The sequence below is a fragment of the Gracilinanus agilis genome, chromosome 2 (genome assembly GCF_016433145.1).
Source record: "Gracilinanus agilis isolate LMUSP501 chromosome 2, AgileGrace, whole genome shotgun sequence".
In the NCBI taxonomy this organism is placed as follows: Eukaryota; Metazoa; Chordata; class Mammalia; order Didelphimorphia; family Didelphidae; genus Gracilinanus; species Gracilinanus agilis.
Window position 1 is genome coordinate 542,588,118 of NC_058131.1, and position 25,178 is coordinate 542,613,295.

Sequence of the window (25,178 nt, forward strand, 5' to 3'; positions counted from 1 at the left end):
TTGAAGTTGATTGGTGATTTTAAGAGGTGGCTTTGAGGAGGCAGCATATTCTAGACATGAAGAGCATTCATTATGAATGTTCTGTGACATTAGATGAAGTATTTTGTCTTAGGGTCAGTAAGAAGACCAATATAGTTGCATCATAAAGTATGTGGAGAGAAGTAAAATAGAAGATGGGAAAGGTTAAAAGGAAACAGGTTATAAAGAGCTTTAAATATTATGCAAAGGACTTTATATTTGCTACTAGAGAAATTAGGGAGCCACTGGAGTTTTTTTGAATAGGAGAATGATATGGGCAGACTTACACTTTAGAAAAATCACTCAGGCATCCAATGGCAGCATGGATTGGAGTAAGCAGAGATTTAAGTCATGGGAATCAATGAGATGGTTATTGCCATAGTCCATGTGAGAAGTGATGAGGGTCTGAGCTAGAATAATGGCTGTGTGAATAGAAAGAAGGGGACGTATGTGAAAGATATTATGATGTTAGAAACAACAAAATTTAGCAATTAATTAGACTTGTGGGGTAAGAGTGAAAAGTCAAAGAAAACATCATGGTTGTGAATATGGGAATCCATTTGTGTAGAGATGATCATTGAACCTATGGGAGTTGATAAGATCATTAAATAAGATAATATAGAAAGAGAAGAAGAAGGCTTAGTACATTTTTAGGGAGAATTTATAGTTAATGGGCATGCACTGGATAAAGATCCAAAAAAAAAAAGATTGAGAAGGATTGGTTCAACAGAGAGAAGAAACAAAACTTATAGAAGAAGAGAATATCCAGAAGCTAGTGTTAATCCAGTGATTGACAGTGTCACATCTTGAAGAAAGGTCAAGAAGAGTGAAGACTGAAAAAAGGCTATTACATTTGGCAACTAAGAGATCCTTAGTAACTTTGGAGAAAGAAGTTTCATTTGAATGATAAGATTAGAAGACATACTGAAATGAGTTTAGATGTGAGAGGGGAGAAATAGAGATACCTAGTGGAGACAGATTTCTCAAGGACTTAACTAAGAAAGGGAGAAAAGATATACAGTGAAAGTAGCTATAGTTGGATCAAACAACAGGGTTTTTTGTTTGTTTTATTTTGAAGGAAAAGGAGATCATGTGAGGGGTTGTAGGCAGTAGAGAAGGAGAGAAATAGGGAGATATTCAGGATTATAGAGAGAGTGAGGATAATAAATAGTGCAGGCAATCTTGATAAAGACAAGAGGTTTGGAATCAAGATTGAATGGGGTTGCCCTTTGCAAGAAGTACCAACTCTTCACTTCTTCATTTGACTAAAGTGAAGGGAGGTAGCTGGGGGAGATATCTAAGTAATATGAGATGAGGAGATTGGGAAGAAGATGGAGTTGTGTGTGTGTGTGAGAGAGAGAGAGAGAGAGAGAGAGAGAGAGAGAGAGAGAGAGAGAAACAGACAGACAGACAGACAGACAGACAGACAGACAGACAGACAGAGAGACAAGATCACATCCTTAACCGAGGGTAGGGGAAAAGGGCTACTCTGAAAGACTAATGAGGAATGAGGTGTAGAAGAGGTGCTGTGGGAAGTGGGATAGTAATCAATTATAGAGAAGTAAAAGGATTGCCTGACTCCAATAAAATCCTGCTTGAGATTGAATAACATAAATCCATAGTGGGACCAGTCGACATAGTTTATGACTTCCTCCAAGTTTGTATAGCAACATGTGAATAGGAACAAAGAAGTTGGGTTGAATAATCAGGAGTTGAAGTTTGTTGATGTGTGATCAACTATAGGCAGTGGGGCAAAGAATTTGAGAGTAGAGAATTATATAGAGTTAAAATGACCTACCAGGGAGAAATTGAGATGGGGAGGGAAAATAATGAAGCCAGTTATAGGGGTCATTGCTTGAGAAAAAAAAAACTGAGGTGAAGAGGGATTGGAGGTCATAGGAAGGATGAAAAACAGTAGGGTTGGGGCAGTTAGGTAGCTCAGTGGTTTGAGAGCCAGGTCTAGAGATGGGTTTTCTGGTCTCAGACCTTTCCCAGCGTGTGACCCAGGCCAAATGACCAAACTCCCATTGCCTAGCCCTTACTGCTCTTCTGCCTCGAGCTAATATTGATTCCAAGATAGAAGGTAAGGGTTTTAAAGAATAAAAACAGTAGGATTAGTGGTCATAAGACACAGAGAAAGATGAAATCATGAGATTTTGATAAGATGAAGGAATTTTGGAATTTATGAATGTGAAAGTAGAACATTTGTGGATAGTAGCAAGATCAAGGGTATGACCATCTTTTTGTGTAGCCGAAATTAATTAGAGAAGTAGGTAATGGAGACTTAGTAGATTTGGAATCTAGAGTAGTTGAGAGAACACAATGGATATTTGGAAGTTTCCTAATTATGAGGGCAGGATTTGGGGTGGAAAAGAGACTGTGAGCTAGGTACTGAAATCACTGAAGGAATATTCTGGAGAGTTGCATTAGGCAATTTTTATTTGGGTTGCATGAACTTATAGGAGTAGTGTTTGCTGGTAGAGAGTCTAGAAGTGGCAGTAGGGAGCAAGGTGTTTTATCATCAAGACTAATGAGCCTGGGCCTGTGAGGGAAAGTATAATCAGTACTGGAAAGGGTGGCCACAGAATCAATATTGTCGGAAGGGAATTGGGTCTGTGAGTTCTTGAAGATGGATGGGTTGAGGAGAGAAGACATTTACGATGTTTGTTAATTATGAAGTAGACATTCCAGAGGGCATAGTAGAAGGGTAGGCTAACATGAAATCAGACGTTGGCAGGGTAAGGTTAGGGTGGGTACTTTATAGAGACTTGTTCCTTATAAATATCCCTTCACACAAGTGAGATGTCTGGGCTACATAAATGGAACCACATAAAATGCATAAGCATTAAAGAAAAGAATGCAAATGTTGACATTTTGCTTTAGTCATATGATTTGTTTGACATATTGACTATTTTAATTCTCGAATTTTTATTTCCTTCAATAAAATTAAAACAAAACCCATTTCTACTTTACCCTGGATAAAAGAATATATAAAATTCATTTTCTGTATTCCCTATGGTTCCATTTAAATTGTATTCCCCCTAGCTTTCCCTCAGAGGGCTTTTCATCCTTTAGGTCCTTAAATTTTTTAGTTGCTATGCCTATGAGCCTGCATATCAAAAATGTATTTCTGCTCATGTGAATGAAATAACTTTATTCCCCATTTTCATACACCCATTTGCAGCTGTGCTAGTAAAATCTGCATTTGCCATAATTTCTGTGGAATCTCTTTTATGTATTAGTATATGCACTGGCTACATATGGTGTTACAGATCTGTCACTTCACAGACCCACTTGCCAGAGAATATTGTCACAAAGAGTTGGCATCATTCTCCCTGTCTTATCTTATCTGAAATTCCTACAACTGGATCCTGTAAGTCAGAAAAAAGGGAGGGCATCATTTGAAGAAGGCTGTTTTTAGGATGTACTTACTATCTTTTTCCTGAGGGGATAGAGAGTTTAGTGGGTCTTCTTTTTAACCTTTTGTTGGTGTGTTTGTTCATTTATTAGATTAGGCAATTATTATTTTGGAACACAGAGAAAACCTGTCTGTAAGGGGAAATAATTCAAGTCCCAGCAAGTTTTAGGGAGGCATCAAACCCTGAGTGGTCCTAAGGGCTACGTAAGCCAGAAGCGGCAGGAAAAGGCTGTAATGGAATGATTCCCAAGATGACAAATTTCATTGACCATTTAGTTTTACCTTCCCTTAATATGTACAGGTAAACAAAAATATTTATACCCCTATCATGTCTACTAGATTATCACCCCTAAAATTAAGTTTGGCTGGATAAGCCAATGTGCATGTCTAATTTGTTCATGATTCTATTGCATATTTGAATTTGGCAAGATGAGCTTGAACACGTCAGAAGAGAGAATAGAGAATGGCAGAACTATGTCATTCTAGCCCTAATTGTCATTTTCACGTCTGATAGACACACACATAAACATGTGTGTATATCAGAGATAGGCAAATATATATCATGTATGTGTATGTATACAGACATATGTAAATAAGGCAAATAAAGAAGTTCTTAATAATACTTTTTAAAAGCAGCCTTAAAGTACAGAGCCTTTGTTAGTGTATTTGAACTTAACTTTGGAATGTCTGCCATTGGGTTTCAAATTTACACTCTCTGGGAGTGTATAAAAATAACCTAAAGTTAATTGAACCCATTGTTATGACTAAAGAATAAAGTACAAAGGCTATATTTTCTTAAAATCGGAATAATCTTAATATAACTTATTAAAATACCTGTGAGCTTAAGATGGCTTCTCTGAACTTAAGTATTTAAACTTTGTGAAGAAATCTTTTTTTATGACATGTGCTAAACAAAACACTATAAAGCTAGTTCATTTTTAGATGCTTGTTTACCTCAGTGTTTCCAAACATTCTGTGATTGGTATCTCATGCTCATAAAGATTTTTTTAAAACCCTTACCTTCTGTCTTAGAATAGATACTAAGTATTAGTTTCAAGGCAGAAGGTCAGTATGGACTAGGTAATGGGGGTTAAATAGCTTGTTTAGGGTTGCACAGCCAGGAAGTGTCTAAGGTCCAATTTGAATCTAGGACTTCCTATCTCCAGGCCTGGCTCTCTAGCCACTGAGCCACCCATCTGCCCCTTCAAAGATGTTTTTGATGTGTCACTTTGTGCTGAACTTCCCCATTCTTCTGCCAGTTTTCTGAGTGAGAAAATTATGGGAGAAGAAAAGGATGGTGGTTACTGTGCTGGAGTGAGAATGTCTGTGTGTGTGTTTGTGCAAATTTAAATTTAGTACAGAAGGGAAATGAGGGATGAGAATAACTCATAGATGCCTGATGAAGCTGTGCTACTTTCCCTCCCACATCTCCAACATGTCATGTTATGTCCCGATAACTTCATAGATATGCCTGGGGTATTTTGCTATAATGCCGAAGAGAAAAGGTTTGAGGAAAAACTGGTCTGTCAAGAGTTTGTGTAATTTTAAAATTCAAGGGACCCTAGCAACTTCTAATCCAACCAACATGTCAAAGGAGTCCTTGGTATAACACATCTAACAAGAGGTCATTCAGGGAAAACATCACTTCCCGTGGCAGCACAATTTACTTATGGAGAGTCCCAGAGGTTAAGAAGTTTTTTCCAGACATTTAGCCTATATTAGATCTTTGCATCTTCTCATTTTTATGGTTTTGTTCTTTGAGGTCAAACAGAATAATGATTCTACATTTTCATGTAAGATACTTGGACCCTGCTATCATACTTCTGCTCTAAACATCCACAGATCCTCCACCTTCCATGTTGCCCTCCTCTGGATGTTCTAAGTCTTATCAGTGTCCTTAAATTATTACACCAGAAATGAATACAGTAGGTCAGTGTACTGTGTTACTATCTCCCTCTTATACTGGGTAGCTGTCCCCTTATTCACAATAGCACTTTTGGCTCCTATGTCACATCACTGACTCACTGAGTTTGGTGGCCCACTAAAACACCCAGATCGTCTTTAGACAAACAGCTGCTGGTCTTTCACATTTTCCTTATAAAGATTTTTTTAACCCAAATGTAAGATTTCATACTTATCCCTATTGAATTTCCACATATTAGATTAAAGCTGGAGAGCCTGAGTCTATTGTTTTTTAAAAATCTTATCAGCCAGTGCATTAGCTAACCTTCCTGGCTTTGTATCCTTTGCACATTTGATAAGCATGGCATCTTTGCCTTATCAGAAGCACTGACAATAATATTAAATAGCTTCAAGCTAGGCACACATCTCTATGGTTCTCCATTGGAGAACTGCCAAATTAACATTAAACCATTAATGATTACTCTTTGAGTCTAGTCATTCAGACCATTCAGTGAGTTCAAAAATTTCTCCTCTCCAAAGTACCTTATTAAAACTTTTATAGCCATTTATCATCTCTTAACAACTTCCTTTCTTTTCTGTCAATACTACCTTGACCAGCCATTCCTGAGGTTCCTTTTCCTTTTCTAACTGTTTTTTTTTTTAATTCACCAGTTTATTTTATTTACCTTGCCTTACAAGCACCTTTTTCTTCTGAATTTCTTCTGAATTTTTCTTCAGGACTTTATTTCTTAATGCTTTTTTTTTTCTTTCATATTTTGCCCTCTTTTTGAGTGATCTACCTCTTTTTCTCCTTTAGTTCAAGTTGCTCTATAATGTACTTTTCAGCTAGCCTAATATCACCTTCCAAAATTCAATTCTCTTACCTTCTGCAAAAATTCAAATCCCTCAAAATGGACCTCACAATTTTTCTTTTTATTTAGAGTGGGCCCTTTTTTTTTTTTCTCCTGCAATCCCCTTTTACAGAAGCCAGAAGTTCCTATCAGTTTAATTGAAAATACTTTTTACAAGACACTAAATATAAATAGAGGCCAAAATTTAAAGTGTGCTATTTTCCCACATCATTTTACCAAAGTCATTAAGAGAACAATGGTAAATATTCCAAGGAGCTAACCACTTTGAACTTATTCTTCACTGGAAATAACTTATTCAACTCAGCTCCTTGACTTTGTCTAGTCCCACAAACTAATCAGTCTCTCTAGCATTCTTCATAATGGGGACAACTCAGGACTAAAACTGAATACCTAAGGGTCGCTATAGAACAGAGCAGGCTTTTCAGGTCTGTGTTCTAACCACACCCAGGGCAGGCAGGCCTGGAACATAGTTTCCACTGGCATTTGGATTATAGACTGTGAAGCAAACTACTGTTCGTTTTGCTCAATTCTACTTAATGTACAACACCTTCAATTCTACCATACAGAGTCCCAGATAGACTAGAGGGAGGAATTTTCTTCTTAACCATTTAAGTATTACTATGTTGCTCTTTCACAACATGATTCTAATGTACCAGCTTGAAGGCAGTATACAAACAACATGCAGATCTAAATGGGATGACTTTATTTTCTGTAGCGTCAAGAATTGGAATCAGAAAATAAGAAACTAAAGAATGAGCTGAATGAGTTACGTAAAGCCCTCAGTGAAAAGGGTGCTCCAGAAGTGACTGCTCCAGGTGCTCCTGCCTACAGAGTCCTCATGGAGCAGCTGACTTCGGTCAGTGAAGAACTGGATGTTAGGAAAGAGGAAGTCCTCATCCTGAGGTCTCAGTTGGTGAGCCAGAAAGAGGCCATTCAGCCTAAGGTAAGTACTAGCAAATAAAGGAATTATCCCTGGTCAGCTTGCTCACAAAATCACAAAGAAAAAGGAACTGTCATGCCAATTCTCCTACCTCCAATCCCCTCAGAAGATGAATTTTAATAGATTTATTCTTGGATAGATCTTTTGAAGCCAAAAGAGAGAATGTGAAAAAAACAATTTTTTTAAATTTTATGTTGGTTAGGAGACATGTGAAATCCTAAGTTCTATGGAAAGTTTCAGGAGCTCACTTAAAAGAAAAGTCCTTTTAAAGTGAAGCCTTCTGTAGCATTCTCACTTGAGGAAATTTTCATGTTAAAAATGTTGACATCAGTAAAATGACTCATGACTTTCTGTGGGAGGTATCAAAAATGAATTTTAAAATCTGCCACTTGGATATGATAATGGAATTCTCCATGAACCTTTTCATTGTTTTGCTTTTAAAAGTAATGTTTTAATAAGTATATTGACCTAGTACTGCTAATTTGAAACTATGGTAGAAGAATCATTGTCCAAAGCATTTAAGAAGCCTTTCTGTATATTTTGCTCAAGTAAAATAAACATAGTACCTGACTCTGGGAGATCTTATTTAAAAATCTAAAGCTACCTATGTGCTTAGTCATTATTGCTAGGAATTTTGATAGAGATAATATTCCAACATGCGTTTTTAATACCTGTCTTATGAATGGTATCTGGCACCAATAATCAGCTTTGATCCAGTGCTAAAACTCAGAATTCTGAGTATACAATTTTGAAAAAAATCTCAAAAGATAAAGAGACTAAACTCAGGTTTAAAAAATCAAATATTTGTTTCTCAAACTTAGATTGCTAGTGTATTAAAATAAGTCTATATCTGTCTTTGGGTTCTACTCTGTACTTTTCAGTGGGTCCCTAATTGAAATTCATTCACACTCTTTTTGTTGTTATGTTTGTCTTTTCTAAACTGGGAGTCCATTGGTGGTGTTTATTTGTAGGAGTAAATTTTTATTTTCTTCTTTTATGCTTGCCAATTGGTGATCTCCAGGAGGACAAGGTAATCATTAAGGGTTAAACATACTTTTTAAAAATCTCTCTCTTGAATCTTCAGTTCACAAATACTTTTTACATGTGAAATAGATGCTTTCTAAATTTATCAAAAAGGATCTTTATAAATTAAAAACTGTTTTCTGATCAACTCCTATTTCATAAGAGTTTGGGAAACTATGGGCAAGAGGAGACTCCAGGCCAGACATAGATTATTTTCTCTACCACAGCACCGTCATACTTTCTAACAATTGTTGATGCACAATACATAGTACATATTAAATGTTTCAGTAAATTGAATGCTAATAGGGAAGTCACAGGGCTGGGTACAGGCTTTTAATCTGAGGTATGGTCTTCTAACTGTTGAATTTCATCAACTCTATATTGGTTAGAAACAGACCCCAGCCTGCCAAGCTAAGGTCTTTCTACATTACTTCAGCCTAATGAGCACCACTAGAAGCTCTTCCTGATTGTGATTACATAGTCAAGACTGTTCCAATGCTAGCTGGGTTTTACTTTTGCAATTTTTCCCTTCTGCATTCTGCTTTTTTAAAAGTGAAAAATGTAGGCCAACTCTGATATAATGGTCTGCCAGGCAGGAGCTTCTAGAATTATAGAAAATGGGTAATGTGCTTTCATTTTAGATTTGACATTTCTCTAAGGCTTTTTAACTCATTCCAAGAGATTAGAACATAATAGAAAGAAAAATTAATAATGGAGCTTTTATTTTGTACATTCAGCTAAATGTTTAATTCCTGTTTATGCCAGGTCACTTTTCAGAAGTATACTTTTGCTTTAAAATACATATTCATGGTATAGCTATGTGACTCATTGGATTAAGAGCAAGGCCTAGAGATGGAAGGTCCTGGGTTCAAATGTGGCCTCAGATATTTAGAAGCTATGTGATCCTGGGCAAATCACTTAACCCCCTCCTCTCCCCCCCCCCCTTGGAACCAATACACAGTATTGATTCTTAGATGGAAGGCAAGGGTTTTTAAAAAATAAAATAAAACGAATATGTATTTTGTAGAGGGAAGCCAATAATTCTCTATATAGAGATAGTGACTGTTCTAATATTTTTTTGGTGTTTTAGACTCGCATTTCACTATCATTATTGAGCTTTGAATAGCAATGGTAAAGGCCAAGTGGGAAAGGGATCCAATTAAGTGTTAGTTGTGGATTATGGGATAGAGTCTAGACCGGTGGGTGGAATATCAAGGAGTTTGGCAGCAGACAACAGGCAAATGTCTAGACAGGCAGATTGATGTTAAGGATGTCCTGCAATAGACATATAGTAACTGACCTTGCTGATAGACAGTGAATGGCAAAGAAGAGATAGTATAAGTCTAGTGAGAGACAATTAACAAGGTATCAGAGAAGTCTGGCAATAGGTGGTGGGGTTTAGGAATAGATCTTTGGTTTTGGGGAAGATAATGAGGAAAAAAACAGAACCACAGCCCCAGAGGAACTGTGAGTCTAACCAGGGTGCCAAAATAGGGATAGAATTACTGGAATGGGACATGAGACAGAGCCTTGGTCATAGGAGCAAAACAAGGATCCAGTTACTAGACTTAGGACTACAGGGTCAGAGTGGAACCAGTACGGTATTATAAATATAGATCCATAGATCTTGCTGATTGTCTTTTCTGTCTCAATGGATCCATAGATAAATGGGTAGAGAGATAGATATAGACATATTCTATATCTTGATTGGTTGTGAAGCAATGACTCAACCTGGGGATCATAAACTTGTTTAAAAATTTTAATAACTGTATTTTTAAAAATTGATTTCCTTTGTAATCCTATGTATTTTAACTTCACATATTTACAAACATTATTCACCAGCATATCATTGGGGTCTATGATACATAAAAGGTGAAGCACCTCTGGCAGAGAAGTAACACTGGAGAGATTGGCATCAGAGATTTTAGAGGTTGTAGATTAATAATGAGTTCTTCGTTCTCTTACTAACCAACTAAAAAAAATAAATAATCTCCCACATAAGAACCCCAAACTATTTCTTTCTCATGATGGAAATGCCTTTTTTCTACTTCAGAATACAATGACAGATTCCACAATCCTTTTAGAAGATGTACAGAAAATGAAAGACAAAGGAGAAATAGCACAGGCATACATTGGACTGAAGGAAACAAACAGGTTGGTTTGGTTCTTTTATGTATTTTGAATCACCATGTCCAACATTGTTAATATAGCAATTTTTTTATATGTTAGTAATCTATTAGTTTCAGACTAGACCCAACCTTTCTAAGTTATTTCCATTTGAAATTTCATTGAAACATTTGACAGCATCGTCATTCAATCAGCAAGCATTTATTAAACATATGCTATGTGCCAAGCACTGTGCTAGGTACCAAGGCTACAAGTTCAAATACTTGCTAATAAGACCTCTTAGAAAAATCTTTGCCTGAAGAAGAGCATAGATTCTTAAATAGTGTTTGTATTTGAAATCATAGAAGCAGATTAATTTTTATGTTTTCATTGTTTATATTTTCTATTTAAAAATTTTTGGGGAGCTAAGGCTATAAATAGCTTTAAGTAATTAACAACCAAAATTTTGAATAAGGTGAATGGAAGGGGTAAAAGCCTTTTTCCATATCCCTTCCTGACATATTTAAATGGCCTTAATCTGACTGCTTAGAAGGAGTAATCATGATCAAGGTCCTTTTTTTTTTCCCTATTGATCTGAACAAGCCTGAGAAAATTCTGGCACCAGTTTTATTTTGTCCCCGTGAACATGCAAAAAAAGAATGCAAAGGATATCTGGCTGCCTTTCAGTCTGGAAACAAACAAAAACACACCACACATTACTTACACACACACACACACACACACACACACACACACACACACACACACACACACACACACACGAAGTTAATAATACTTCACTTACTTTCATCAGTGTCTGTATATGTAGCTCATAAGATCACAAGATGCCAGGATTCCCACACAACCTCATAAATCTTGAACTAAAGGACCATGAACTTATCATATGCCAAAAACTTTCCACAGCTATAAGGTTCCCTTGATTACATAATGCACCATTTTGAAAGGACAGTGACAGTTATAGTCAGACAGCTCTTTAACTGGAAAGAGATCGTGTTACAAATTTATGCTTCCAGAATGTTATAATCTGGCATTTTTAGAACTCCTAGGAGACTATACAGGAGTCAGGAGGTATAAAATCAGTACATATTCCAAAGAATTCCAAAGACCAGAAGAGCAATGCTTCGCATAAGTACTTTTGTACTTTTATTCATTCTTTGAGCCTCATAATTTAATTGTCGTGACTAAAATTTATGGCTAATCTACGTGTACACTTGCATATACAACCAGCATGCTTTCCCCATCCCATTACTGCTCAAACTGAGACAATTCCTCATGATTATAGTTCCTTCTGAGGAAATGATGGCAATTCACTCATCCTAGGAATTCGTGCTACAGCCACCAGCTGTCACCCCTGCTAAAGCCATTGTTCTTTTGCAGTCATTCTTTCTAATATTGTGTGCTGCATGTAATTTCTCTGTTGTATTTAGATATTCAAAGTCAGACCCTTTTTCTTATATTCTCAGTTGCTTCTTATTCATAGAGTGATTATATAGAACTCTTTATATAATTTTTTTATATTTTATCTATGTTGCATGTGATTTAGTTTTCCTTGTTATCCACATAATTTGCAGTTTCTTTTTTAAAACAGTTTAAATAACCAAGCTAATATGTATAGTAACTTTGTCATGTATGGTCAAGAAAAGCTGTCAATCTCAATAATGAATGTTAAATAATATTTACTGTTCTTGTCCTTCATATGTTATCATCTCATCACCATCATGTATCCCTTTTGTTTTTCCATTTTTTCATTTGGCTTGGAAGACCATTACCTATGGATTGCCATGAGCTGAATGAGGATGAAGAGCTGTGGCTGGTTTATGAAGGGTTAAAACAAGCCAACAGGTTATATATGTCACCTCCCAATGGAATGTTCTTAACTTCCTGTTTTCTTACTAACAAGCAGTGGCCTCTTTAACTGCTCTGGCTCTTTCATGCACTAACTATGTTCATAGGCAAAGTAGCTCTACTAAAGCTTTGGACATATAACCAAGTATCCAGTATATAAATATAACTTTGTCATGTGGTGCTATTAAAGAAGAGATTGAGACACTTTTGAATATAGAAGTCATTTCCCATCCTTGAAGATAAGACCAAATTACACTATTACTGATTGAATTAATCAACAAACAAACAGTGAGATGTTGTCAAGATAGGCCTAAGCTATTGCGTTTATGGTGCTTATTGTGTAGTTACCTGTAAGATGGAAGCTTTTTAGTATTCATAATTACAAATTAGGAAATTACGAATTGGGAGGCTGTCTTTATAATCATGAAGTCTAAAATATTCATCAAATAGAAACAACCCTTCAAAGATGACATGAGCCTATGTAGATTTGAAAAAAAAATAATTAACATTCAAAAAAAGTACAGATTTTTGTCTTGGTAGTGACATTTGTAAGAAAATTTGTGAAAATATGTGACTTATTTCTTAATCCTACTGTGTAAGTGACTTCTATTTTGTTTTATTCTAATAATGAAACTGTTAATAACTAAAGAATGTGAGGGCTTAAAATCCTCACTCAAATTTTGTAGTTATTAAAAATATAAAATATTTTAATGTTATTATTCATCAGACTTCAATAACTACTGAGACTATAGGAGATGCTTTTAGCCTAATAATATCTTTTCTTTCATTTTGTTAATAAGTTCCTAACTTTATCTTTGTTTCTTATGTTTGCAAAAACAGATGTAATAGTAGGGGCTTAAGGGGAAATAGTAAAGATAGTACACTCTCCCTTTTTTCTACTTTAATGTTCTAACTATAGGAGTTTTAACAAAGATAATTTGGTCAACTATACAACTCTCCTTCTGTTTACTCTATGAAGCATTTACTGACAATTCTAACATTTAAACCTTCACACTGTGTCTAGTTAGAGGTAGGGATTGTAATTGACATATATGGCTCTGTCTGCATTTGATGAAGAAATCTAAAAATGAGGATGTGTTTCAGAAGTACCTACCTGAATTTGCATAAGTTTTCTTGAGATTAAAAGTCCCTTTCCTGGCTTCACCATCTTTTGGAAATGAAAAATGATTTTATTGTAGAAAAGTGATAACAGGAAACAAAAAAAGTAAAATGGGAGCCTAAACCTAAGCTTCTTTTTGAATGATCGTTTATGAAATGCTTAAATGTATAATTTAATCATTCAGACATCCCTGCCCCACAATTAGCATTTGAGGGTTTGCAGGTTTTTTTTTCTCTATTGGGGTAAAGTTGGACTTCAAAATTTTATTTTTATTTTTTTTCAAGAGTCTTTATTTTGCTAATATAGAAGCCAGTTAGCTGGGTTGTTTCATTGACTTTTCACAGTTCTTAGTCCTCATCTTTTAATATACTAAACACTTTTAAAAATACTAAAATTTGTAACATTTTCAGGCTTTTCTACATAGTATTTACAGTATGGAAAACCATACTTTGTTTCAGTTTGATGTCTATCTCCTTTCCGAATATTGTTTGAGTGTGACCTAGTCAGAAGGCTCACTGAAGCACTTAAGAGTATCTGTTCTCTCCTTCCACCTTCCTCTTTCCCAAATCAACAGTTAAATATTATCCCAAGCATCTACTAAGCAACGAAGAAGAATAATAAGCTTCTCCTTCCCCCTTCTCTCCCCCCCCCCCCCCCCCATTGTCTACATAGACTCTTGGAATCTCAACTCCAGTCCCAGAAGAAGAGCCACGACAATGAAACTGAGGCATTACGGGGAGAGATTCAGAGTCTAAAGGAGGAAAATAATCGCCAGCAGCAGCTATTGGCTCAGAACCTGCAATTACCACCTGAGGCCCGGATCGAAGCCAGCCTTCAGCATGAGATTACCCGGCTGACAAATGAAAATTTGGTAAGGAAATACTGGCAGTTTCACTCCCTCTTGACTGTAACTTGTGTTAGTGCTTCTGGGTCTACTTAAATTCTTTAGATTAGATAATACTTTACCTTGCTTTGAAGATTATGTGACTACACACTGTTACTTGATAACTTTAGTTTTCATAGTGTAGATATGATGGTAAGATACTGCTAAATTGAAGCATTAGGAGTGACATATGCTTGTTCAATGGTTGTAGCTATCTGGTATCTCAGTGATACTTGAAGTTTTAGTAATGGTTCTGAGAGGCAGGAAATTGGCCACATCTGACAAGGCATTGTTGACATAATTAATATTCAGCTTTTTCTTTTTAACTGAAAAGTATATGAGGAAAATAGATTTAGAGCTGGAGGGGATCTTATTGGTCATCCTATCAAAGGCAATTCTGTATTGTGTTGTATGACTACTATCACATGACAGAGATAGTGTGACAGACTTATAATTCTGATGGAGGAACCACCTGTCACCACCACTAGCAATAAGATGAAGTAAGAATTAAGATCAGCTGGACAAAGAAAGAGATTGATAATATCCATTTTTCATTCCGCTAGTGAGTGGAAATCTCCATTATGGCCTATGGTACAAGCACTTAAGTCAGAAGTTCTTAATGTGGGGTCTGTGAATTTATTTTCCTTAACATTTTGATAAGCAAAATAATTGCTTTCTTTTGCAATGTTATGCATTTAAAAGCATATTTTGAAAAGAGGTTCATGGGTTTTACTAGCCTGTCAAAGGAGTCACTCCATAATATACAAAAAGGTTAATTACAACTTACTTAAGTAAATCTCCTTAAGAAATTTTAAATCATTAAAAAATTCATGAATTTCTCACATACTTGAGAAATATTTTAAAGCCAACATATCAGTAAAATCCCCCTTTGCCAGGTTCTGTGCATTATGATGGAGCCTAAATTCTTGTCTCCAGTAATTATTGTCTTTCTCAAAGTTATGTTAAAATGCCTCTGATACAAATTTGTACAATGTGTGTGTGTGTGTGTGTGTGTGTGTGTGTTTTAAAGTATATTACCATAAAGTAATGAAGTAATGTGTGAAATATGGAAACAGTATCATTATTTTATAAATATTCTTTGTTTATTCACTTGTTCCTCAAGCATTTCTTGGATTAATAGCGAGCTACTTTTTCAGAAGGAAACAGTTATTTGAAGTTTAAGTCACACATTCTAAATTATTATGGTTTTGCTTTTGGCTGGGGTGGGGGGGCGCTTAATCTCTAGGTCAACTGTTCTCTATGCAGCTTATTAGATAAAATAGATCAGAATATAAACAAATCATAATGCTCAAAATTATTATTCTCCCCACCAGAGCAGTATTCTACATTGGTGGTTCTTGAGCTTTGTTGCCTCCCAGAAGCTCCCTCCATGTACATCTGGATCTTTCTTCCTGCTTCAATAAACATAGCCCTCATAATACTCCTACACTACTTAACTTTTTCCCAAAAGAGAACTATGAAAGGGAGCATCACGACTGTTCCTTGCTTCCTTGTCTAACTTGGATCAGAAGCAACATTTATCTTCCCTTCCATAGTAGGTGAAGGCTGTGGCCAGGTCTGCTGTTACTGTGGCTGGGAGAAGGAAGACAAGAGACTTACTGGTCCTAGCTATGATTGGAAAACTGGCCCTAGTCTGTTTTTATCTGTATGCTTCAATGTTCTCTCTCCTAACCTTCCATTAATATGTATGTGTATGTGTATATGTATATACATAAATATATACATATGTAAGTTAATATGTTTAGTGCATTTGATGAATTTACTAATCATGATAACTGTAATTATTAAGAAGACGATAGCAAATAACACCGTTTGAGAATGTGAGATTTCAGTATGTTTGTTTTAAAATAAATTTAGTTGCTTTTGGTTAGATATTAAAGTCCCCCAAAGAAAAAAGCAAACATCAATTGTACCTATTTTTTCAGTATTTTGAGGAATTATATGCAGCTGACCCTAAGGATTATCAATCATATCGGATATCACTTTACAAACGGATCATTGTATGTAAATCCCACAGATTGTGCTTTTCTGTTGTCTTGTTGCTACTTCTGGATTGCTAACAGAGGATCAGGCTGGCTACCCATCCTTTCCAAGGAAATCTTTTTCAGACTATCTCACAAACCTATTTCCCCCCACAGCTTATTCTTAGCAAGTGGCATCACAGCTATCACTGTTACGTGTCATTTTTAGTGTTTGTTATTAACACTACTCTTTACAATGTGATGGAAGCAAAGTTTGTCTTAAAAAGGAAAAGAAAATTCAAAATATACATCTGAACTCTTACAAATTATAGAAAATATTTATTCTGAGAAATGAATTTAATGTCTAAATTCAATTTTGGCCAATAATTTGGGCTGTAGCTCTCATTTTACTCCATACATTCTTGACATCCTTTCTTTTGGATTTTTCCAAAGATCTTTTTCATTTTCTTATATAAGTGGAAAATAGCATTTCTGTTGACTCTTGTGTGTAACTTAGTTATAATTAGAATCAAGCTCTTGGGTTCTTTCTCTATTTTTTTCAGATCTTTTTTCTCTTGAATATAATACTCATTTTCTTTACTTGTGTATATAGTTCATCTTTCAGAACTCTTCCTAAAGAACTTGATGTGTGCTCTCCAAGCTCCATATGTTTTCTAACTTTTTGTTCAGTCATTCCAGCATGCTCAGCTCTTCATGATTGCATGGATCACAGCTGTTTGTGGGGTTTTCTTGTCAAGGATACTGGACTAGTTTGCCATTTCCTTTTCCAGTGAATCCTTTTGTCAAACAATCTAAGGTTAAGTGACTTGCCCAAAGTCACAGAGCTAGGAAGTTTCTGAGGCTTCATTTGAATTCAGATCTACTTGATTCCAGGCCCCGTGCTTTTAACCAATGAGCCACAGCTGCCTTTGCTATGGCTTTACTTCTAATTTTGCTTGAAGATAAATTACCCCTAGTATTTTTTCTTTTTTCTTTTTTTTTTTTTTTTTTAACTCTGACCTTCAAGAAATTCGTGGATAGGGAAAAATCAAGCAAGGGAAAGACATAGAGAGTCAAGCAAGGAGAAGAATGGATGACAGGTGTGGTCTCCCTGTATTCCTAGAAAAACGTGGGGTTGGTGGTGGGATGGAGCCACTGCAAAACCCCCCAAATAACTCAAAATAAGGCTCAGATGGTTACTGATCAGCTCTGAGATGCTATTCTTGAATCCTTAGTGTTTGCTTCTCTCTCTTAGAAATGGTAATGCCTAATGGCCCTCAGCTCAACCCAGAGTGGCAGAATCCAGCATAGGGACCCAAATTAGGGATCTCTGGAAGATAAGAAGGGCACAATCGCTACTTATCTTCCAGAGCACAGTTTTTTGTCCTTCTTTGCTTTTCTATTTCTCACTTACTTGGATTTTTCTTACCCATTAGTCCTCTTAAGATCAAAATTTAAGAAGAAAGAAAAAAAACCCACTTGGTGGTCATCTACAAGTAGCTTTGACTCCTGCTTTCTTTATTGCAATATGAGTTTATATTATAGTAAATGTTAGGGATGTGATAGGAGAGGGACTAGACTTGTGATTTCACCAGCATAAGAAACTCTTTTCTATCAATGTAGGTTGGCACCTTCTCTGCCATTTAGAGTATTAGAGAGTTGAGGAAAGCACTAAGAGGCTAAGTTTTAACTTTCAAATAATCCCTGACATTTTCAGTGTTTCCTTTCTTCATGTGATGAGTGAAAAGAACAAAATCTAAGAAGCTTACTTTGTTTAAAACTTCTCCACAGACTCTTCTTTGTACCATTAAAGACATTGATCCTTACCTCTACCCCCCTCCCCAAACACATTTTCCTTTAGAACATGTTCAGATGTAAAACTAGTACATCTTTTTGCTGTCATGCTACTGTTCCATTCATGGGACCTACTTAAAATGTTATCACTTCAGGCCTTGTCTCCATCATGCTGCCCAGAGTATTTATGAAGTTTGGCTTTTATTGTCTAAGAATTTTATAGGCTTGCCAATGTCAGCTAGGTGGGGTCTCCACCATACAACTTTTCAGGAGCACCACCCCAGTAACTTTTTTGTATAACTAACAATTGCTCTTTCTGTGACTTGTGTCTTCCCCCTTAATGCATATGAATGGAGTTTATTTTTTTCCTCATCACTTGTCTTTCATTTTGATCATTAGGATTTGATGGAACAACTCGAAAAACAGGATAAGACTGTCCGGAAACTGAAGAAACAGCTGAAAGTATTTGCTAAAAAAATTGGAGAACTGGAAGGTATTGCTTTTATGAATCTTTGCTACAAAGCAAAACACTTGCTTTTGTGAATATTATTCATTTCTGGGTTGTTGTTATTCCCCCTTGAGTTTATGGTAAGATATAGAATTTCATGTATTTAATGTAGCAACATTAAATTCTTTTGTATGAGGTGAATGAATATGAGCTGCTCTGTGACAAAGTTGCATCCTATTCTTTAATCTTATGGTAATTTATATCAGCTGCTAATTAGTTCCCAAAATAATAACATTACTAAAAATAACTCATATTTGTATAGTGTTTTAACCCAGGAAACAATTAATACCCATTTTTCTAATATGGAAATAAAAGCACAGAGTTATATTTGTCTATAGTCACAAAACTTAGTGTAAGAACTGGAATTTGAACCTTGGGCTCTTCATTACAAGTCTAAGTGAGACTAGAAAGTAACCAGACAAGGGGACGACTAGGTAGCACAGTAGATAGAGCACCAGGTCTGGAGTTAGGAGGAGCTGGTTTCAAATCTGGTCCCAGACACTTCTTAGCTATATGATCCTGGGCAAGTTACTGAACACCTAGTTGCCAAACCCCTTATCACTCTTCTGCTTTAGAATTGATATTAAGGGTTTAAAAAAAAAGAAGTAATGAGATGGATGATTTATCCCACAAAGTGATTGCTGGCCTTCAAAATGGTCTCTTTGGGTGGCTATCCTTGGCTTTTACTGATTAAAACTCCATGTAGGGGGCAGCTGGGTAGCTCAGTGGATTGAAAGTCAGGCCTAGAGACGGGAGGTCCTAGGTTCAAATCTGGCCTCAGACACTTCCCAGCTGTGTGACCCTGGGCAAGTCACTTGACCCCCATTGCTCACCCTTACCACTCTTCCACCTAGGAGCCAATACACAGAAGTTAAGGGTTTAAAAAAAACAACAAAAAACTCCTATGAGGATCTCTTTTGAAGGTATCTTTAGGAGTGCTTTCAAGACACACAAGAAAAGCAGCCACATTAATTGAGTTGTTTTTCTTTTCTTTTAGGAAAAAACATGAAATGCATCTACCTTATTCTGAATGACTCTTAGGTATTTGCAAAAATGTTATCTACATTCAAAGAAAAAGTCTTATCTTTTAGGATTTAAAAAAAATCACTGATATATATTTCTATATCCCTAACATGCCAAATCTCCAAGGCATAGCCATTCTTTGTGTAATCTTATGGAAACATTATGTTTCACACAGTGTACATCACTTCTAAAAGACATAAGACCACTATTCAATAGACCACAATAAGCAAATAGCCTATATTATGATAGTCTCACATTTACATAACATTTTAAGATCTTTCCTCACAGTAGCTGTAAATTAGATAATATATGCATTGTGCCTGTTTTACAGATGAGAAAACTAGTCTGAAAGAGCTAAAATAACTTCCCCATGGTCACACAGCTAGGATGAAGCCTGGCCTTGAACCCACCTTTCCTGATTCTTGGCTTGGTATCATGTTGCATTGTTAAGCCTTAAAACTAGCATTTTATTCATATGATGATTTTTTTTTTTTGCAGTGGGGTAATTTAAAAGCTACAAGTAACATTCAGCATTTGTCAAAATCCATATGAATCATTTTTTTTTTTTAACCCTTGTACTTCGGTGTATTGTCTCATAGGTGGAAGATTGGTAAGGGTGGGCAATGGGGGTCAAGTGACTTGCCCAGGGTCACACAGCAGGGAAGTGGCTGAGGCCGGGTTTGAACCTAGGACCTCCTGTCTCTAGGCCTCTCACTCCACTGAGCTACCCAGCTGCCCCCTGAATCATTTTTTGAAACAATATAAACCCAAAGGAAATGGACTATGTATTTCTGATAAATCAAATTATACTTTTAGTGACCATGAATGATATATTTAAACACATCTGTAAAACTCCATAAAACTAAAAATTCCACAATATCATCCAAAGCCCAAAAATTTTCAGTGTGAATTTGATATGTCTTTTTTTCAGAAGTGAAGAGACAGATGAGAACAGAATTTCTCAATCTTTTGAAATGCTAATCATTTTGAGATTCTGTTAAGTATCAATCATCAATCTGATTTCTAGCTCTGTACATTGGTATACACATGGCTCTCAGTTAGGCAGGGCACAGATTTCAAATAAAAAGTTATTCATAACTGCTTTTGAGAAATGTGTCAGATCACATGTTCCTGCAGGGCAAAATAAAAAGGAGAGATTTGCTACTAGACAATAATCTCTGATGAACTGCCAAGAAAGCTGCCCTTAGAAAGAATCACAGAAAGTTCTAATTCCAGCTTTGACACTGACCAACTGAGTAACTGTCCATGTCACAGTATTTCTCATCCTCAGTTTCTTTAACTATAAACCAGGGATGATATTATTTGCACCCTTCAGAGAGTGGTGGTAAGGCCTGAATTTTTAAATATAAAAGAATAGTTTAAATGTTTCATTATTTTGATGATTATTTAATTAGGTTTGGACACATACTCAATAAATTGCATTTTCAGAAAATTGGAAGGATAAAATATGGAAACAAAATAAGTTGTCTCTGTTGTCTCTTTACTTTTGCTAAAAAATAAGAAATGTAGAAAATTTTGGCAAATGAAGGATTTCTCAGTCTCACTGGAGTCTTTTAAAATCCAGAACCTTGGGGTTACCAAAATTTTCTCTTTCTTATTTCAGTGACAGTGATCTAAAATAGAAACTGTCTCACAATCAAGATATTAAAGAAGACTGTATGGCATTTAACACTATTAAACTTGTGTACTTTTGGTTATACATAGATTCAGAGTTTAAAGGGATTTTAGAGATTATATAATCCCACCCTCTTCATTTCTCCACCCCCCCCCCCCCATGATCTGTTCATTGAGGACAGGCAGAAAAAAGAGGTTTGCAGTGATTCTATCAATGGCTCCTAGAGTTAGAATTTAAAAAACTTTCTTTTTGGTCAAATAGCCTTGCAAACTTAAAAGCAAAACCTGCTTTCCTGAAAATACATGGGAGAAATATGTTTAGAGGTGAGAGCAACACATTAACTTATTTTGGTACTTGCTTCATCTCATGTAGATTGTTGTTTATTAACTGCTGCTGCAAAAGAGGTATCCACAAGCCTTGTAAAAAATGGTAGTGAGAAAAATTTTTCATTGTTTTTTCCTATCGCACTGTTAAAGTTTTACTGATATGTTCTGTTTTTGCATCATGAACACCTACAGCTCAGTCCCTCTTTATGAGAAGCTTCTTGTAACAAAGTGAAACTAATAATACAGGGTCCTCACCTGGAAATTGTAAGATTAAAATTAGTATCCACTACTCTAAGTATTATTTTTATAAGATTTATTAATAATAACTTGAAGTAAAGGATAGTGATAGCCTTAGCCTTAGTAAAGAGGAGGATCCCAGATGGGGTGAGGGGGGGAAGAGAGAGAGAGAGAGAGAGATAATGAGAGAGATAATGAGAGACATAACCTGACCCTGGTCAGGGGGAAGAGGAGGACAACACAGGAAGGGAAAAAAAAGGCAGGATTACAGCAAACTTTTATCACCAAAATGTAAGGACTCAAATAGGGGACAAAAAAGGAAAGGGATACCGGGAAATGAAGTCCAAGGTTACAAAATTCTATTTACACAAGGTGCTTGCAACATTGCACATGCTGGAGAGAATGTGAAATTCAGTTTAATTAATTAATTTGCAATTTGTAATTTTACCCAAAAAGTTTTGACCCTTTGATCCAGCTATAATTCTGTTAAGCCTATGCCCAAAAGATGATCAAAGAAAGAGAAAAAGGTCCTTTCTATACAAAAATATTTATAGCAGCTCTTTGTGGTCAGAAAATGAGATGCTAATGAGAATCCCATTCATTGAGGAATAGCCAATTTACTTCATTTTTAGGTAAAGGTACTGAAGCCAAAAGAGGAGTAGCAACATGGCCATCCTCATACACTGTATTAGCAGGGAGGAATTTAATTCCAAGGCCTCTTTCCACTGCACTTTAAAAAAATTACAGAACATAGTGGTAGATTTTTTCAATTTTTATTTCATTTTGTTTCATTTTCTAATCTGGAAATTGGCTTATGATCTTTTAACAACTTTTTTTAAACCCTTACCTTCTGTCTAGAATCAATACTGTGTGTTCGTTCTAAGGCTTGGTAAAGGCTAAGCAATGGGGGTTAAGTGTCTTGCTCAGCATCATACAGCTAAGAAGTGTCTGAGGTCAGATTTGAACCCAGGACTTCCCATCTCTGAACCTGGCTCTTGAGCCACTCAACTATTATAAATAGGTTTATGATTTTTAAAAGTATTTTCCACCTCGTCATTTAAATAAATGATTCAAACTGGGTGAGGATAACGAAGCTGAAAAAGGTAAAATTACTTATCCAAGGCAACACAGATTATTAGTGGTCACGTTTGTATTAAGTCTAGGCCTTCTATCTTCTAATTTGATACTTTAAAAAAATGCTACACAATGATTTCTTTTAGCATCTTTCTGCTATAAGGAATCTTCATGACAGCAATTTCAGTTCAACCTCAAGTTCACCCTTTCATTACTTGAAGTGTGTGGGAGTAATAGAGGCAAAGCTAGGGAAGTAGAATGGGACATGTATTTCTCTAATTAGAGAAATGAGGGAGTGTTTTTCCACTTTATATTTTCTAAGGTTATTTTAATAAGTACTGTTTTGAACTGTTGAATGTAGATTTTTTTATTTCATGTTTCTTTGCTGAAATATATTTTAATTTTTCTTGTTTTACTCCTAAAGTGGGGCAGATGGAGAACATATCCCCAGGACAGATCATTGATGAACCTATCCGTCCAGTAAATATTCCCAGGAAAGAGAAGGATTTCCAGGGAATGTTGGAATATAAGAAGGATGACGAGCAAAAACTTGTCAAGAATCTCATCCTGGGCAAGTATATTTTGTATGAAACAGCAGCTTAATTGATCAACCTGGATTAATATTTCTGTACCTTTGACATAGCTATATAGCTTTTAGGCTATAACATAAAGTTTTTGAAAATGTTCTTCTTGTGTCCAAACACCTATATGTTAATTTCATTACATAATGATTAGAATTGAATATAAGATTTCAACATAACATAATATAACATAAACTTTTTCCTGTTTCTCAGCATTGTTTCACTTTCTTCAGACTTTTTTACTGCATGTGGCTAGAGTTATATTATAAGAGTGAAAATTTCACAATGGTGGGAGAACAATGGTATAAACAAGATGCTAATGGAAGAAATGTTTTCACATTAATAAAAGATTTGTGGAGAACAAGAGACTCTCAAAAGACATTGAGCAAGGGGCTATGAAGAATATAAGATCTTAGAAGAATAATGAAGGGTCTTATTATATCTTATGAGGTTATTAATGAAAGAATTAAGAATATGTTTTAGTGTCATACCTTCAATGCAAACTTTATGCTAACTCTAATTTGGCTTCCCTTTTAAGTGCTGGTATTCTAAAAAGTGATCACCATTAACAGGAAACACTTATTACAGACTGATAGGATTAATAGTACTTTACTAATTACTTCAACAATACCATTATTTTGGAAGTAGTAACTTCATCCCTTAAAAGATCCTTTCAACTGTTATCTTTTTCCCTAAAAAATACTTGTATTTATGTGATGATTAATCATACAGGTCACCCACAAAACCTTCCTTGTTGGTTTTGAACATTATGTGAAAAATTGTTTTATTGTTTTTCTTCTAGACTTGAAACCACGTGGAGTAGCTGTCAATTTGATCCCTGGGTTGCCAGCCTACATTTTATTTATGTGTGTCCGACATGCTGACTACCTGAATGATGATCAGAAAGTGAGGTCATTGCTGACATCAACAATTAACAGCATTAAAAAAGTTTTGAAGGTCAGTTCATTCTTTAATTTATGAAAACCACTGTAGGATGAATGTTATTAAAGATAAAATCTACATTGCAGTTATTTTCTGTGTTTTTGAAATGAATCCTCCTTTAGTGTAAGAAATGAGTCATTGCTTAGTGAAGCTTTTTTAGTCATAATTAATGGATAATAACTTAAACTATGGAGAAAAATGTCTTCCTTGAAGATTATCTATTTGTTTACTTTAAAAGCAAGATTTGAGTTAAATGATAGAACCAGTTGGAGATTTACTGTCTTTAGCTTTATAGTAAAATGCTTATAGATTTGATACAAAAATCACTGGCCTAGGAGTATGGAGACATGGATTGAATCTGGGCTCTGATGCCAGCTTTGTGAAGAAGGGCAAAGAGTTTCATTCCTATGCACCTCATTTCCTCTTCTGTAAAATAAGGGGTAATAATCATTGCACTAAATGTTTCATACTGTTGTTATAAGGATAGTACTTGTAATATCTTGAAGCAATTATATAAATGAGACTTATCTTTACTTCCCAGTTCTATGTGGAATGTAATTCAAGGTTATTTAATGGAATCAGTCTATAGAGAATAACATACGACAATTAAAATAAAAGACTTTAAGTAACTTTAGTAAGAAAAAGTAGTACTCCACAAAAAAAACCAAAAACATCTAGAAGCCTTCAGACATTCTTGGCTTGAACACAGTAAATAGGCCCAAAGCTTGTAAGCACTCTGCCTAAGTATATTTCAAGGTACCTGAAGCCTGCAGTGCTCTGATGGAGAATCTACATAGGTACTGGAAACTGGCAGCAGTCTTGTAGGGAAGATACTGGGGGAACAAGTCTGCGACATTCTCACGTAGGATGTTTTGGGGAACTTGAATACCATATTCTCTGACTATAGATAATCTATATGGGCCTGAA

General features: G+C 35.6%; 1 protein-coding gene across 1 annotated transcript in view; it reads left to right on the top strand.

Moving 5' to 3' along the window:
* The window catches only part of MYO5A (myosin VA), a 145,041-nt gene that overhangs the window by 98,697 nt on the left and 21,166 nt on the right, over positions 1–25,178 (top strand). Inside the window, exons 28-36 of the mRNA XM_044660044.1 lie at positions 6,926–7,153; positions 8,172–8,180; positions 10,227–10,327; positions 12,062–12,142; positions 13,938–14,136; positions 16,095–16,169; positions 18,324–18,417; positions 23,153–23,299; positions 24,112–24,266. Of these exons, the coding sequence (XP_044515979.1) occupies positions 6,926–7,153; positions 8,172–8,180; positions 10,227–10,327; positions 12,062–12,142; positions 13,938–14,136; positions 16,095–16,169; positions 18,324–18,417; positions 23,153–23,299; positions 24,112–24,266 (1,089 nt within the window). The remainder of the gene's footprint in view (positions 1–6,925; positions 7,154–8,171; positions 8,181–10,226; positions 10,328–12,061; positions 12,143–13,937; positions 14,137–16,094; positions 16,170–18,323; positions 18,418–23,152; positions 23,300–24,111; positions 24,267–25,178) is intronic.